Source organism: Trichomonas vaginalis, chromosome III (assembly GCF_026262505.1).
Source record: "Trichomonas vaginalis G3 chromosome III, whole genome shotgun sequence".
Taxonomy (NCBI): Eukaryota; Parabasalia; order Trichomonadida; family Trichomonadidae; genus Trichomonas; species Trichomonas vaginalis.
The window spans coordinates 23831264-23848066 of record NC_067205.1 but is presented as its reverse complement, the minus strand read 5'-3'; the positions used below and the strand labels follow the sequence as shown (position 1 = coordinate 23848066).

Below are 16803 nucleotides of genomic sequence, written 5' to 3'. Positions count from 1 at the left end.
TTTCCTTCCAACAGGAAAAGTCCTTCCTTCCGACAGGACACAAACGAATGTCCGACGTACCACCAACCGAGTCCATTCCAAAGCCAGAAGAACCGACAGCCCCAGCACCACAACAGACTAAGACTAAACACTTACATTTTTACGCTTGACTTTTTACAATTTGAACTTTGTTCGCGTAGATATGAATTCTGAAAGAAGTATGAGGGTCTTGTATGACTTTGTACTTCTCCCATAGTTCATGTCTGTCAAACTTACCTGCCATGGACTCTTTCATAAGTTCCATGAAATCGTCTTCGGACAATCCAGGGAAAAGTATGATATCAGTAAGTATTCTCTTTACATCCTTACTTAAACTCTTTGCTGTCTGTACACAAATGACAACTGAGATGTTAAAGTGTCTGAGCTTCTTAAGAATTCGACACATATCTTGTTCTCTGTTCTTTAACAAAGGATGAGAAGCAAAGTCATCTAAGATAAGAAGACATCTGTGAGGGTAAGTCTTCCAATCGTAAGATTGCAATTTCTTCGAAATGTACTCTATCTCTTTCTGTTTGTTTCTGAAGTGTTTCTTCTCTAATATTCTCTGCATTTCCTCATTTGGGTCTTTAAACTTCGAGTTTATATACTCATTTATAGCATTGTACTTCAAAACTCTTCTTTGGTACTTCTTTATCCAATCCAACAACTCAGAGTCTTTTATACATACTAACTTAGACTTCTTTATAATATCTTTGAACGAATTGACGGTTTGATCGAATTGACCCGAAGTACTACAAATAACAACTAACTCATAGAATGGGTTCTTCTCATCTAGTTCTTGTTGTTGTGCAGCCATTTTAAGATAAGTGAAAGTCTTACCCGACCCAGGTGGTGCAATTAGACCTGTTATACCATTCTGAGCAAATAAGAACTTGTCATGTATAGGTTTTATCTGAGCATTTTCTAACTTCCTCTTGTTCTTCTTCAAAACATTCTCAAATTTCTTGTCAATGTCAGCAAACTTTTTTTCTAACATATTTTTAGAAAAATTAAAATTTTTATCTTTTAGAAAATGTCTAGCGATTTCGCTATCTATATTCGAGACAAACTTTTTGACTCTAAAACATCTGTCGACCATAAAATCTTACATAGTGTAAACAAGAAAGGTGAATTTGTTCTAAAGTTCTGTTTCTGGGAATATGACAAGAACCATAAAACATTAGGCAGAGAAGTCTTAAAATTTGTCAATGACAGACTTGTTGACAGAGATGACGCCGATTGGAAAGATGAAGTCCAACAAAAGTTCTTAGAATGCAAAGAAGGCACATGCGCTGTTCTTGAAGATGAAATAGAAAACAGAATAGAAGAGCTATTAAAGGACAAAGAACTTTTACATAAATATGGTTGCGCCAAATTTGACATAACTCCACCAGAGAAGAAGAAGAAGAGAGAAAAGAAAGAAAAGAAAGTAGAAGAAAAGAAAGTAGAAGAAGAGAAGAAAGAACCTGAACCAGTTCCAGAGAAAAAGAAATTTGACATGTAAAAATAAAATTTTATTTTTAGAACATTTCTGGGTCAATGTCAATGTTCTCTTCCTCTTTAGGAGCAAACACTGGCTTAGACTCTAAAATCTTTTTACCCAATTTACCTTGAACTTCAACTATCTTAGACTCATAATATTCATAGTCGTCTGCTTTCTTTGGTTCATAAGGTATAACAAGTTTGTATGCTTTACCTTCTTCGAGTTTTGAGAACTTTCTGTCAAAATTTTCTTTGACTGCTAACAAACCGTCAATGTATAAGTCTTCAAAAGTTGCACCACTTTTTCTAACAACAGCAAACTTAACAGGTTCGATGTTCCAAACTTTGTCAAATGAAGACTTTTCAAAATTGTAGAAGTAAACATTCAAATATGCGAATGGAGCTAACTTATCTTTGACTTCTGTCATGTACTTATTTACTGAGATGAATTTCGTCATCTTTTCTATCGGATAAAAAAATATTTTTTTAAAATTTACTCAGAAAAATTTTTCTTTGTATATACGCCGTTCTGAACATCTAAAAGACTTTTGACATTTGCCAAGAATGTACGTTTAGAAGCTGCCATATAACCATATTCTTGACAATATTGTTTATATTCATCATATAATGACCTTTCATCTAATGACACAAAGTTAGTCTCATCTATAAACAGTTCATATACACTCTTGTTTGCTTCTAACAATGTTTGTCTTTCTTCGGTATGTGGAATTTGTCTTGGATTGAACTTAGAAATATCTAATGTCATGAAATATGAGAACAAGTGGTTGTAAAAGTTAGGTGTCAAAGTTTCTGCTAAGTCGTCAAAATATTCTGTATCTTGCATATGAGAATCTGACGTTCTGACAACTACATATCTTCTGTCAGAACTTTCTAACTTCATCGGAACAGTATTGTTTGAAACCATAATGAAGTTTGCAACATTTTCACAAACTCTTTGGTCTTTATATTTTCTTTCAACAACTCCAACTTTGTCTGTTATAAGACTCTTCAAAGCATCCGAGTTTAAAACCTTTGTTGTATCTATACTTTGAAGTTCGTTACATACTATAAGTTTCATATTCTCTATTGAAGAGTTAAATTTACCGCAGATGTTTTCTAAGTTTGTCATATTAGGGTTCGAATAGCCCTCTAACAGTTTGCACAAAATATCTGTAAAGAATGTGTTCTTACCAGTTCCTTGTTTTCCAATTATAATGAGAGCAGTTTCATTTTTAGCACTTGGATGTTGTAAGATGTTTGCAAACCAACATAAGATATACTCATAGACTCTTTCGTTTCCATTGCATATAATTTCTTTGACATGGTCTAACCAAGCTTCTATAATATTTTCTTTCCATTCTACTTGTTCGTATTTATATCCAGTGAAGATAGAATAGAAGTTTGGAGAAGGTGTATAGAACTTTATACCTCGAACTGAAAAATCTTCTAACTTTGACAATAAGATATCCCAAGCATCTAACATCTTCATGCCAACTTGTACGACTTTTATTTTCTTAAGTTTCTGTCTACATTCTTGTTCTGAAACTATTGTTGCTTTAGGTTGTTAAAGACAACATCCCATTCTTTCATAACATAACATTCTGGGCAGAGTCGACATAAATGACTAAACGTTTCAAATTCTCGACTGCTTTGTTATAGTCTCGAAATGGACACATATTTCTGAATGCTTGGAAGTCATAAAAATCTGAAACATCTATTCTGTACATTTTTATAAAAATAAAAAAAATATTATTTTTTATTCTTGACTTTGTTGTTCCATTTGTTGCATTTGTTGTTCTTGAGCTATTTGTTGTTGAAGTTGTTCTTGTAATACAATACTTTCACCAGTTGCATCTTCCAATTCGAAACTTTCTGCCGTCATTGACAAATACATAGGACATAAAGTTTTACAGGAACAAAGTTTGCGTCAACTAATGTCAACGTTATACTTGCCAAAGTGTTTGAGTTCACTAAGGTTGAAAATTCTGCATTCGAATGAACAATAGGCAAACCAGCAGAGAAAGTATTGTTTATACGCATAAGTATCTTTTGGTCATAATAGTTTCTGTCGACATTCGAATAACACTTTGAACCTAAGTTTGAAACAATATATAAAATAGGTGTACTTAAAGTCAATGGAACAGACATTCCTTGTATGACACCTTTTCCTGTTATAGGAAACTGTTGGTAGTAAAAACCAGATATAAGTTTTGTATTATAGCTCATTATTGTTTATAGTAAACTCAGTCGGACATCCAAACATAATGAAACCTGCTCTAGTTGCAGCACATGTTACACTCGTCCTTAAAGTATTAAATAAGTCAACAAAACCTGTTGGTGGTATATCTGAGTAAGTATCTTCAAAGGAGTATTTTTACCATTCACAACAATAAAGTCTTCTGGTGTCAAAAGAGCAAAACAGGCTTTAGTCGTCATCGTGTTTAAGGTCAGTTTACAATATCGTCCTTGAGGACTTTGTAAGTTTGTTGTTATAGAATTATATGACTCAGGGTTTTTAGTCGTAATAGTATAAACCATTATATCTTCTGCCATTTACTTAGCAAATAAATTTTAATGAAATGTTTGTGGTCGTCAAATATTTTTATGACGTCTGGGAAACTATACTTTAAGTTCAACGTTTCACCTCCTTTCATAACGTATATCTTGTCAATGACATTATATGAAACACCACAGCAAGCAATGTCGGGTTCTATTTCTTTGATGTTTATATCGTCTGCCTCTGTCAAAAGTTTCAATAGTTCTTTCAAAAACTTCATGAGGTGCAATGACATATGAGTTCACTTTTACAGGGTTGTGTTCGACCAAGTTTAACATTATACCTAAAGCTTGACAAATCTTCTCCTGAGTTTTAAGTTTGTCTTTAAGTTGTGGTAGTCGTTTTCGAATATCTGCAACAGAACTTAAGTCTCTGCTAACTTCAGGGTATGTTGGTTGTTCTTTTACAGGAACTATTGTATATACCATCTTCGTCTTCGTATGGTTTCCCCACTTCAACATCTCTTTCTTTGACATTGACAACAACACTTTGACTGTTTGTTTGAGTTGGTGAATTTAACTTCACATCTGCCATCGCCATTAAACCTTTTGAAACACTTACGCTTCTATTTTTCGGAAATGACATTTTACTTAGAATAAAAAGATGGACGTATTTGAGTATCTCTTCGAATTGAAGCAGAACAAAGTTTACACACACAAACAATACAAATACATTGACAGAATAGTTCTTTATACAAACAATGGAAAATGTTATAGAATAGCAGTCTTTGCTGAACCAAAATATTTTCATAAAGCAAAGAAAGTTGGTATAACCGAGATGGTGAAAGTTCTTGAAGCAGACAAAAATATAACTTCAAAAACTTACAGATATTTCTAAAGGTAAGTTTATAATACAATATTATGCAAAACTGGCGTACTGTCAATATTTGACGGAGAGAAGTCAGTTCAAGAACAACTTACTGACCTGCTGCCAAAATCTGCTCGATGGAAGCTGTCGTTATGCCAATCTGAGGAGCCCCAGCAGGTTTCATCGAACGAATCTTCAAAGAGCATCTTCCGTGAAAAGTGCTATTGGTTTTGTAAACTTCTTTGCTTCAATTCATCTGGACCGTCTCTGTCACCAGTATATTGTATTTGTACAGTACCAACAGTTGAAATACCACCCATAAAGTCTTCTGAGTCAGCAAATGGAATGCCAAGCCAAAAGTTTGAACGGTCTCCATTTGTATATTGAGTTTTTGACCTCCTGTATGAGTCCATACTTTCACATATGGCATAATAGAACTTTGCATTTCAGGGTTAATAGTTGTTGTGAAGTTGTTGTTAAAGTTCATAGCATCTAATGTCAAGTTGTATGACCTCATATCCTCAACTGTAGAATATTCTTCTCTTGGATAATATTTGCCATCTATGTTTATATGATATTTAATACCAGGGTTGTAGAAACAAGAATAGTCATTTATAGTTCGTCTGAACAGTACAAACATAGTATCTGCATGTTTCATTGCAGTTGTTAAGGCAATATCTGTTCTTGCACCTGGGTCAGCACTTTGGTTTCCAACTTCACCTGCAAAGTCTTTGACAGATATTTGGTGTATAGGGAACATAAGTGGAACTGCAATATATTTGGCAGCTAAAGCATTTGAAATATCTGGGTCCAACATATAGACTGCAAGTCTGCTTTCTATTCTCTTGCATTCAAATTTTTCGCATGTGAACTTAACTGGGTCCCAAGCAGTTCAGCAGCATTGAAATAATAGTTTACTTCAGTGTTGAGGTTTGAGAAACCAAAGTCTAAGTCAACTTTGTCTTTGCAAAATTCGGCGAATGACGTTTGATTTGCTCCCTTTACGTCTGTAAGAGTGAATGGGTCTTGCGTTGGTGCAATGACTAAGTTTATTTTTGCTTGGAGTAAGTTCAATAGAAATTTTTCCTGCCCAGTTTGGCAAGTATCTTAAAAACCTGAAGATGAGGAAAGATGACAAAGGAACTCTAAGTTTCAGTTTTACTTTGGTTACTGCTGCTGCAGTTTGTCCAGAAAGGTTAACATAAACTCCTGGAACGTTAGGGTCAAGTCTTCTTTTTTCTCAATAGTTGCATATTGGTCTGTTTGTTCTCTAGCTTGTGGTTGTACTGAGTTTCTCAAAGCGAACCATTCATAGTTTGCCCATGTTTACTGTTTGAACTAAGTCAGAGTTAGAATATATCTTATATCCCATAAAAACTTCTGGAGCATATTGGTATCCGACATAGAAAATTCCATTGCAACCTTTCTTGTCAGACAACTTGGCAGAAGGTTTTATTTCAATGTCTTGTTCCACGTATAAGAAAGAGTTGTCAATAGAAATAATATGAAACCTGTCGCAAGCAATATCTACTGTTGTTGAAGAACCTTCTCCAAACTCACCTACGTTTCCATAAGAAACAGCAGTTGTATATTCGTAAGTTCCAGGAACTATTTCTGACCTTCTAATGCATGTCGCATTCGTTATACCATTCGGAAACATTTCCATTCATAGCATCCAAAAACTGTTGGCGTTATATTCTGAGCGGCGTACATTTCATATGAGTAAAAATATAGAATAGTTGGATTTATATGTCATAATAGAACCCACGTGGACCAAGCTTTACTTTCTTCCTGACTGAGTTTTTAACTCTTCTTTTTCCTTCATTGCCCTCTGCTTGAAGTTGTTGCATATTTGCATTATGTTCATCTAGTATGTTGCAAATTTCCCATGTCCTTTTGCCTTTTGGCTCTGGTCGCCCATCTCAGGTAACCTATATCCTAGAAAGAGTTTGTCATAGTCTGTATTTGAGTCTTTGCGTATTGTTTGCATGACTCTTTCCTGAGTTTCTGGTTCAAGCTCTTCAAAACAGAGTTGGTCCATATGGAATAAGCTCGTTTCCAAATATATGTTTTTGTAGCCATTCTGGTTTTCTTTCCATGTTACCAATAATATCTTTTGTGAATGGGAAAGCTTTTTACCCAATCTTTCAGTCTTGCGTCGTTTATTTCTGTAGTTGGTTTTATTTTGTCAAGGAACATGTTTTTCAATACTAACATTTCATTTGGTACTGTCCATTTGAGTTTTCTTAAATATTCATCCCTTCTCGATTCATCGCCTGCAAAGTAAGTTTTTATGACATTTTGTAACTTTCGTTTGCAAGGTCATGTACAATAGGTTCTCTTCCTTCGCTCTCCCTAACTTTCTTTCTAAACTCTTCACCAAATATACCATCTCTATGGTTCTGTGTAGTTCTTTGAGATAAATGTTCTAGAACGTCAGGTGTTATATTTCCATCAGCCATGTTCATTTCATACTGGTCCAAAATATCTGCATGTTTCATATCTTTCAATGGCATTAAAGCCGCGCTTAAAATACCAGCTATATCTCGTTCACCATTGACTTCCATTGCGTCTACAACTTCTTGGAATTGTGGTTGTAAGTTTATGAACCACCTATCTGGATTAGCTTTATGACCCCATCTCATTGTAGTTCCATCGTCTGCAGAAACAAAAGTAGGTTTGTTTCCATCTTGGTTAGGTTCTGAATGAACTTTAAACAATGTTTCATTTCTATATGTTTTCTTGAAATTTAACCTTTTATTTTCACCGAGTTCATCCGAAGATTGAACGTTAAATGCTCGTAAGTAAAAAGGGTTGTTGTATTTGTGTACATTTTCTTTCAGTACTTCCATTCTATGCTGAATATTTTCATCTGGTGCTGGAGTCTTTTGTATGTCGGCAAACATTTTTCGATATTCTTCTACTATGTCAGCCGAATTTTTTTTAGACTCTTGGAAATATTCCATATTCTCCGCATACTCTTGTTGAGGGTCAAGATTTTTCGGCTGTTCCAAATCTTCATCTAGTTCTGTGAAGTTAGTTTCCAAAGGAGTGACTTGTTCGTTTCCTTCAGGCTCTTCTAGCTGTTGTTGCTGAACTATTTCTTCCATGTCTGGTTGTATCTGAACTATTTCTTCCTGTGGAGTTTCTTGTACCTCATCTGCTGGCATTTCATATATTCCGAGACCGTTTTTAACAATTTCCCTATCTACGTCATCCGCATTCATAAGCTTTTGTTCTTTCGTTCCGTCTCTATTTTTTACGCGTTTCATGACGAAAGTTGAATTGTCATTTAGCTCTGACATCAAATATCTCGGAGTAAATTCATCCATGTCATTTGGATGATATGCTATTAAATCATATCCCTTAGCGAGCTTGTATTTTCCAGGTTTGAGATTATATCCGTTTTGGTGCTGAGCCATAAAGCTAAATAGGTTCGGGTCAGTATTTCCATCCTTGAACTTTCTAATAGCTTCTTTATATCTGTCACTAAAGTCAACAGTATCTGGGAAACCACACTCTTCCTTCAGCATTTTTAAGAATTCTTGGTTTCCTTGTTCTGTTTGTGCAGGGTTTTGAACTGTTGGTTGTGGAGGTGGTTGTTGTGCTGGTTGTGGAGGTGGTTGTTGTGTTGGTTTTGGTGCATGCCTGTGTCTGTGTCCATGTGACGATGTAAATGTTCTAGGTAGTCCTGGTGCAGGTGCTTCTCTTGGAGGGTTTGGTGGTATATAAGTTCCACCAGCTGGCACATATGTTCCATCTGCAGCATAATGTCCTACCTGACTTTTCGTTCTTAAGAAAGCATTTACTAGGTCTGTTTTGGTCTGTTGTAACTCTTTTTCTTGACTTTCCACAACAGTTGCTCTAACGGCGTCATAGGCACTTTGAACTGCCTGTCTCGTTGCTGCATCTGTTATTTTCGTCATATTTTGTGCTACTTCTCTTAACTCGTTGTCGAAACCTTCAGACTTCAGTTTCTTTCCAGATGAGAAGTCGTTCACTAGTTTCACCTTACTATGAAGAGCTTCGAAGGCGTTCTTAAAGTCAGCATTCATTAAAGCTTCATTTGAACTGTCTTCATCCGCTTGTATTTTTGTCCTTATTGACCCTATAAGCTGGGCTGCTTTAGCGTTGGCTTGGGCATCTAACCAGTCATTATTAGCTTTATATATTCTGCGCTTTTCATTGCCTTTTGCATGGCTGCGTCGTTATTTTTACTTTCTTGTGCTAAGTTTTCATACTGTACGGTTTGGTTTTGCAACTGTAAAAGTTTTTCTGCCTTTACATTTGCTTCAACTTCTTTTTTATACTCATCGCTATCCATATATGTCTTCAGGGCTTTTTGTTTTATCTCTTCATCTTTCAGTACTTTATATTGAGTAGTATGGTTTTTCAAATTTATAACATCTTGTTCCATTTTTGCTACTTCTGCTGCTTTTTCTGACACTTTTTTCGCATATTCCTCTGTACTTAGTTCTTTCAGTTGTTCTTCTTTCTTCTTTTTCTCTACGTTTAACTCATTGAGTTTCTTTGTGTGTCTGTCATATTCTAGTTTCTTTTCGTTTTCACTTATTTGCTTCTGTATGTCTATGTTTGACTTTTTGACATCTGTTATTTGATTTTTGAGTGAACTCAAATTCATTTGACTTTGAGGGTTATAGGCTGTTCCGTCTGCAGCTCCACCATAGCCTGCCATTTTCGCTAAAAGTGCCGCTCTTAAACCTCCACTCTGTGCACCAACAACTCGGTTTAAAAGCATAGGATTGCTTGACATTTGTTGCAACATAGTGGGGTCATTCAGCATTTGTTGTTGCAACTGTTGTTGTGGTGTTAGTTTTACTATTGGATGTTTCAATGCTCTCTTCCTCTTACGTATATTCTTACGTAGCTTACGTGGCATTTTAAGTGAAGTTAAAAAGAGGCTTTTGACAGATGTTTATATGAGACTTTCTCCGATTTATAGGACCTCTCTCATATTCTATCTTGTCATGATTTCATCGTAAATGTTTTGTCAAGACTTCTTCGTAAATGTTTTGTCAAGACTTCATCGTAATGAGTGTAAAGGACCCAAAAATATATTTTATGTTAGAATGTTAGATCTAACACCTTTTCTAACATGTTTTCTAACATGGTCTAAAACTCTTGAATTTTCATGATTTCATCGTATATGTTTTGTCAAGACTTCTTCGTATATGTTTTTGTCAAGGTTTCATCGTACATGTTTTGTCAAAACTTTCTTGTCTATGTTTTGTCAAACTTCATCGTAAAGACTTTGTTGAGACTTTGTCAAACTTCATCGTAAATGTTTTGTCAAGACTTTCTTGTCTATGTTTTGTCAAGACTTTCTTGTCTATGTTTTGTCAAGACTTTCTTGTCTATGTTTTGTCAAGACTTTCTTGTCTATGTTTTGTCGAAACATTTACGATGAAATCATGAAAATTCATGAAAATTCAAGAGTTTTAGACCATGTTAGAAAACATGTTAGAAAACATGTTAGATCTAACATTCTAACATAAATTATATTTTTGGGTCCTTTACGCTCATTACGAAGAAGTCTTGACAAAACATTTACGATGAAGAAGTTTGACAAAAACATTTACGAAGAAGTTTCGACAAAACATTTACGAAGAAGTTTGACAAAAACATTTACGATGAAATCATGAAAATTCATGAAAATTCAAGAGTTTTAGACCATGTTAGAAAACATGTTAGAAAACATGTTAGATCTAACATTCTAACATAAATTATATTTTTGGGTCCTTTACGCTCATTACGAAGAAGTTTGACAAAAACATTTACGAAGAAGTTTCGACAAAACATTTACGATGAAATCATGACAAAACATTTACGAAGAAGTTTCGACAAAACATTTACGAAGAAGTCTTGACAAAACATTTACGATGAAATCATGAGTTTTCTACGATGTTAGAAAACATGTTAGAAAACGTGTTAGATCTAACATGCTAACATAAACATTATTTTTGGTCATTTACGCTCATTACGAAGAAGTTTGACAAAACATTTACGATGAAGAAGTCTTGACAAAACATTTACGAAGAAGTCTTGACAAAACATTTACGAAGAAGTCTTGACAAAACATTTACGAAGAAGTCTTGACAAAACATTTACGAAGAAGTCTTGACAAAACATTTACGAAGAAGTCTTGACAAAACATTTACGAAGAAGTCTTGACAAAACATTTACGAAGAAGTCTTGACAAAACATTTACGATGAAATCATGACAAAAAAGTCAACGGCTGGTCGGCTGGGGTTCGGTCCTCCTCTTGGGTCTTGACAAAACATCCTCAGGGCTAGAAGGCACGAAGTGCCTGGAAGCCCCACTTCCTTTTTTTTTTTTTTTTTTTTTTTTTTTTTAGATGTTTTCACAAATCAGATTTTTAATCTCTATAATGCATAATTCACTCAATATCTCAATTTTGATATTGCGAGATATTTTTGCTATCGGTTTCGCAATTTTGACACAATAGCAAGAGGGTTCTATAAGCATTATTATCAACGTAGAATCTGAATATCATATCAGAAAATGTCGCAAATCTGACATTTACCCGACCAAATAGCAAAAATAATTGAATACTTTTCGCAAAAACTTTAAAAATCGATAAAAATCTGAAATATAGATATTAAAGAGACTTTTTATATAATATTCATAAAGATTTTCCAAAAATATGATACCGCAAAATTAAAAAAGTGACGTCTTGAGTGGAGTCAAAGGTCGAAATTGCTAGCTAAATGTTTTTTAGCGAAATTGCGTATTGTATGTTTTTTTCGCAAAACGAAACCCTTAATAATAATATCATTTTTATTAGCGCTATTAATGTATACGTTTCCAGGATCTTTGTAAAAAGAGTTTTCGCAAAGTAAAATCGAATAATCCGTAATGCTATTGAATTCAATTGCTCTGCTTTGGAGTTTAGTGAATGTACAGATGTATGCGAAACATTTCTTGTCAGAAACAGTGACTTGTTTGATCTCACCTGAATTGATAACGTTTGGAGGATCAATTCCTTTATAATAAAGTCGCCATATGTTTTTTGGATCTTCTTCTGTATGAGTGCATTGTTTGCATACAAATGCCTTTATGTAGGAAAAGAATTTTCACCGATCCTATATAAAATTAGAACAAAATTTTGAATTCAAACTTGAGCGCAATGATCAATCCTCCATTCACTATTTGATTGATGATGTTGCTAGAATGCTTTGGCTACATGAGTCCTTGTGCTAATGTGACCAATATACTATTATTTATTCTTGATATATTTTTGGAATTTTATTAATATGAATGAAATGATATGTATAACTTTTTGCACATTTTAATCCCCCATATGTTGATTCAATACTAGAATCGAGAGCTTGCATACAAAAGATTTAAAATATTTTTTAGGGAAATTAGATCAATTCTTATTGAAATATATCTGAACTGCTAACGAACATGAAATGAGCTAAAATGGTTATATAATTGATCTATAATTTTAATATTTTTACTATTATTAATATACGTTAACAACAAATAAAGAGCAGATAACTTAGTTTTCACAAAGACGATCTGTATCAATATCAAATGCCTCGATAACACCTGTTGCATTAGATACCATGTTATGGAATTCTTGGAATGAAAGCTCTGTCTTATTTCTTGAATACGTAGATACCAACTCTTTGACAAGTTCGTTAATTTGAGGTCCAGATAAATCCAAGAAATCGTTATTTCTTAATGAAATTTCGACAACTTTCTTAATCTCTATTCAAAACGATATCGCTGTTAATGAAATTGATGTCAATCAATATCATTAATATAATATACCCAATATATTTCATGATAAATATTCTTACAATTTCATTAGTCTTTTTATCATGAAATATAATTTTATCGGTACAGCTATGTTCATTGATCATCATTTCGTCCAAGAATAATTTTTGATCGTAAAGGATCCGATTGATAAGATATCTATTGATTTGATTCATTGAATACCGATATGTAACGAAATGTCGCGAGGTTCCCTAGCCAAATTGTTCTGAAATGAAGTGTAAATGGACTTGTATGAAAAGTTAATGCGAAATGACTCGGAATGATTGATATAATCCAATTATATGACCACTATATTCTTCTGATTTCTTAAGGAAAGTTAAAATTTTTAAGAAATATAACTTGAGGAATCATCACCAATGTGGTGTGGCTTCCATTCTCCATCATTTCTGAAAGGGATTGTCAAACAGAGGAATAAACTGAACGTGTTGACAAAAAAAATTGACATTTTTGAAAAGACACGTAATTTATATTTAATTAATTGAATATAGCTGTGGAACAATCGAATAAAATTTAACAATTGAAAATAAAAATTGAATGTAATTGAGAACTTCAGAAAGATACTTTTTTTTCTAGGGATCTTTTAGAGGGTTGACCAAAGATGCCTCCAAGGAGAAAAGCTGGCCAATCATCATCAGGTCCACCCAGACAAATTTATACGGGAGAGGAATCCTTTCTCAACTTCATTCATCCCCTTGAAGAATATTCTGGTTCAATATGGAAAGAATCATCATCGTTGCAGGTAGCAATGATGTACTGTATCAATAGTATGGGTGGTTCCGCATCTGAAGAATGCATATTAGATTTTATCAAGAAAAAGTGGGATATAATCAATAAATATTCCAGACGAGGTGTTCTCATTGAACCAAGTATTCGTGTTGTAAGGCTGAATTGCACGATTAAAAGAAAAGGTCGCCATTTATTTATAGAAAACCCCAATAAACCCCATGAATGGATGCTTAATACTAAATTAAGAAAGAATAGTAAATATCAGCCAATTCAAAATGATCATGAAGATAGTTTACCAGAATATATAGAAAAAAATGAAAATAATTCAGAAAAAAATGAATCAAAAAATGATGAAGAATTAGAATATCGGCCAATATTTGATGAAAATGTCTATGAATATATTCATGAAATAGGCCATCCTGTAGAATTTATAAAAATATCCGAATCTATGCATAGTCATTCAAATGACCCAGGCAACTTCTCGAGACTACCATTCTTACGACGTTTAAGAGCCGTTCTAATGTCACTGAAATGCCAAGGACGCATTAATTATGATCCTCTCAATAATCTTTGGTCGGATAATGCATAATAACCTGATTATTAGCTAGTACTATAGGTATTATCCATTGTTAATTACGTTGACAGTGCTCAGAACAGATTTTTCAAGTCATTTCCCTCAAAAATTGAATTGATTTTCTCAAAATCGTTAGATTTTATCAGAATATCTAACGTTATTATTATACAATTTTATTTAATCTAGACTCATTTCGGTAGAGATACGTTCGTACAGCAGATCGATGCATTGTTTCAAAGAAATTATTATTTTAATTCTTTATTTTACAACAAAAGAATTAATATAATCTCAGGATTAGCATCAGATTTTGTGTAATTATAATTGAATACCGTCATATCAATAATTGATAGTTGATATTTTTCTTTACTGACCAATACTTGAATTTCTCTCAATTTTTATTAGTCCTCAGAAAATTTGAATAGATTTAGAATTGTAACCCATATGTATATTTGTATGAAATAAAGAGTTTTGTTATTATTAATCATAACATTTTTTCAGAGAAAATCATTCCGATTTGTGAAGATATCTTCAAAATTTGTTTATTGAAAAAATGATGGGCGTTTGGGAAATTTAATTAGAAGAATAGTATAATATTGCATAAGAGATAGATGCATGAGTTGAAATTTTGGTTAAACATGAACGATATTTTTAACTTATTTTTAATTTCTAATATTACTATATTAATAGCATGCACCTATAAAAGGTGCAGCCAAAGAAATAGTAAATGCCAAATAACTTGCATCCAACGATTATAAAAAGCAAAATCACAAACTCGGAATAGTGATTAAAAGTCATAATATATAGGTTTAGTTTCTTGTATTATATGTAAATTATGATCAATAACTCTCTTACAAGCCAGCATGTAAAATTTATTTCAACAAATCCTTAATTAAACAAAATAATTAATATATTTGATTATTATACTTGCTTTATAATATGATTACGAAGCATAGATCTATTTTTTACATACAATAACAAAATATTATTTAAAATTGATTGATAGACTAAGATCTAATCATCAAGATATATTATATTATTCTGTTGTATAACTATATGCTCATTAGCAATTGATTTAATAACTAACCAACGAAATCATTTCTTTGATTTGAGCTTTTTTGGATCAAGAACACAACTGTTTGGCTGGGGAGCAACCCACTCATCAAAATTAGGAGTTTTGGCTTTCTTTTCTTCTTTTCTCTTTGGTTCTGTAGATTGAGTAGTCTTATTTTCTTTTTCTGGTATCCATTCTTTGAAAGAAAGTTTTTCCTCCTTTTTTGGTTGACCATCTTTAGAAGAAGTTGTTGATTCATTCTTCTTTGGTTTTTCTTCTTTCCTTGTTTTAGGTTTCTCTGATGATTTTGGTTTGTTAGAATCAGCTGAAACTGGTTGAATTTTTTTAGGTTTCTTCTCTTGATCTTTTATTTTGTTTTCATCATCAGCAACGTATTCCTTAAACTTTTCAGGAGATTGAGAGTTAGTTTTCTTAATATTGTTTTCATCTTCTGCAACAAATTCTTTAAATTTTTCTGGAAATTGAGTGTTTGTTTTCTTTTCTTGTACTTTTATTTTATCTCCATCTTCAGCAATATATTCCTTAAATTTATGTGATGGTTGAGAATTAATTTTCTTTTCTTGTTCTCTTGTCTTGTTTCCATTATTAGCAGCAATTTCTTTAAATTTCTCTGATGGTTGAGAATTATTTAAATTACTTTGATCTTCTGCAACAAACTCCCTAAATTTTTCTGGAAATTGTGTATTGGTTTTCTCATTATCATCTCTTGTATTACTTTGATCTTCGGCAACAAACTCTCTGAATTTTTCTGGGAAATTTGATTTAGTTTTCTTTTCCTGAGTTTTCGGATCTTTTTCGTTAGTAACATTTTTACTTTCAGTTTTAATCTCTAAATTTAATGCAAAATTTCCAGGCTCAATCATTTTCGCCTTGTTTTCTTTAATTTTTGATAAATTTGTTTCTGATATTTGTTGATTTGATGTTTCTTTCCTTGATAATGTTGGAAGTTCTAATTCTATATCTTTGGGACTGACAACTTCATTAGTATTCTTATTTTCTACTAATTTTTCATTAAATTCTTGGTGATTATTTTCCAAACGCGGAATAATTTCGTTCGGTTTTATTTCTGTCTTTGTTATATCACTTGGTGCAACTTGTTGTGATTTCTGAATTGAAATCTGAGATTTAATATTTCATCAGGAAGAATTTGGATGATTTCTCGTTTTCTTTTAATAATGCTTTGCACCTTTGTTGTTGGTTCTCTTAAATTATCATTTTCATCAATTCTTTCCTCATAATTAACTAAATTTTGGTCATTATTTGGAATCATAAATTTATCTGGCAATATTAAAATATCACTTTCATTATTTAGATTTTGGTCATCAGCTCTAATTACTTGACATGCTTCAGAAATTATTGGGATATTTAATAGTTTTCCAATTGAATCAATAATATTGAATGCATTAGCACGGTCTATTGATATTGCTTTCATCTGTTGTGCAAGAATAAATCTGGTTAAATCATCATCAAATTTCATTTGAAGTAACGGAATTAATTTTAGAATTGCCTGAATATTCAAGAATTTGGTCTGAATCACATTCATTTCTAAAGTTTCTGTCGGTACAAAACAAATCAATACATTCATAAATCTCTTTTAAATCCATTTGAAAAAGTGGCAAAATTTTATAAGTCATTGAATTCTACTGATAAGCGACTTTTATATTAGCAATAAGATGTATTCTCGCTTATTAAAATATAGAGGTTCCTTAAATAGATCAAATAAAACTGAGCTGGAAATGCTG

General features: G+C 32.8%; 9 protein-coding genes across 9 annotated transcripts, besides 1 other annotated feature; 1 reads left to right on the top strand and 8 right to left on the bottom strand.

The window, feature by feature from the left end:
• Positions 1-6522: part of a mobile genetic element that runs on past the window's edge.
• TVAGG3_0753160 (protein of unknown function, DUF4106 family) lies at positions 140-1015 on the bottom strand (the record flags this gene model as incomplete). Its single annotated transcript, XM_001300227.1, has 1 exon — positions 140-1015. The coding sequence occupies one exon, from the start codon at positions 1013-1015 to the stop codon at positions 140-142; it is 876 nt and encodes a 291-aa protein (XP_001300228.1).
• Positions 1052-1522, top strand: TVAGG3_0753150 (uncharacterized protein; the record flags this gene model as incomplete). The annotated part of the gene is made up of 1 exon (XM_001284447.2): positions 1052-1522. The coding sequence occupies one exon, from the start codon at positions 1052-1054 to the stop codon at positions 1520-1522; it is 471 nt and encodes a 156-aa protein (XP_001284448.2).
• On the bottom strand, positions 1539-1958 carry TVAGG3_0753140 (protein of unknown function, DUF4108 family; the record flags this gene model as incomplete). The annotated part of the gene is made up of 1 exon (XM_001300225.1): positions 1539-1958. One exon carries the CDS (start codon positions 1956-1958, stop codon positions 1539-1541), a length of 420 nt encoding a protein of 139 aa, XP_001300226.1.
• TVAGG3_0753130 (uncharacterized protein) lies at positions 1994-2989 on the bottom strand (the record flags this gene model as incomplete). The annotated part of the gene is made up of 1 exon (XM_001283218.2): positions 1994-2989. The coding sequence occupies one exon, from the start codon at positions 2987-2989 to the stop codon at positions 1994-1996; it is 996 nt and encodes a 331-aa protein (XP_001283219.2).
• A 633-nt stretch (positions 6523-7155) lies between the features above and the next one.
• Positions 7156-7431, bottom strand: TVAGG3_0753110 (protein of unknown function, DUF4106 family; the record flags this gene model as incomplete). Its single annotated transcript, XM_051245328.1, has 1 exon — positions 7156-7431. The coding sequence occupies one exon, from the start codon at positions 7429-7431 to the stop codon at positions 7156-7158; it is 276 nt and encodes a 91-aa protein (XP_051091915.1).
• Positions 7432-7920: 489 nt separating this feature from the next.
• TVAGG3_0753100 (protein of unknown function, DUF4106 family) lies at positions 7921-8919 on the bottom strand (the record flags this gene model as incomplete). Its single annotated transcript, XM_051245327.1, has 1 exon — positions 7921-8919. A coding segment is annotated over one exon (999 nt), but the record flags the coding sequence as incomplete, so codon positions are not given.
• Positions 8920-9233: 314 nt separating this feature from the next.
• Positions 9234-9764, bottom strand: TVAGG3_0753090 (protein of unknown function, DUF4106 family; the record flags this gene model as incomplete). The annotated part of the gene is made up of 1 exon (XM_051245326.1): positions 9234-9764. A coding segment is annotated over one exon (531 nt), but the record flags the coding sequence as incomplete, so codon positions are not given.
• Positions 9765-15081: 5317 nt separating this feature from the next.
• Positions 15082-15924, bottom strand: TVAGG3_0753070 (uncharacterized protein; the record flags this gene model as incomplete). The annotated part of the gene is made up of 1 exon (XM_001300224.1): positions 15082-15924. The coding sequence occupies one exon, from the start codon at positions 15922-15924 to the stop codon at positions 15082-15084; it is 843 nt and encodes a 280-aa protein (XP_001300225.1).
• Positions 15925-16136: 212 nt separating this feature from the next.
• TVAGG3_0753080 (uncharacterized protein) lies at positions 16137-16604 on the bottom strand (the record flags this gene model as incomplete). The annotated part of the gene is made up of 1 exon (XM_001300223.1): positions 16137-16604. The coding sequence occupies one exon, from the start codon at positions 16602-16604 to the stop codon at positions 16137-16139; it is 468 nt and encodes a 155-aa protein (XP_001300224.1).
• Between the last annotated feature and the right edge of the window lie 199 nt (positions 16605-16803).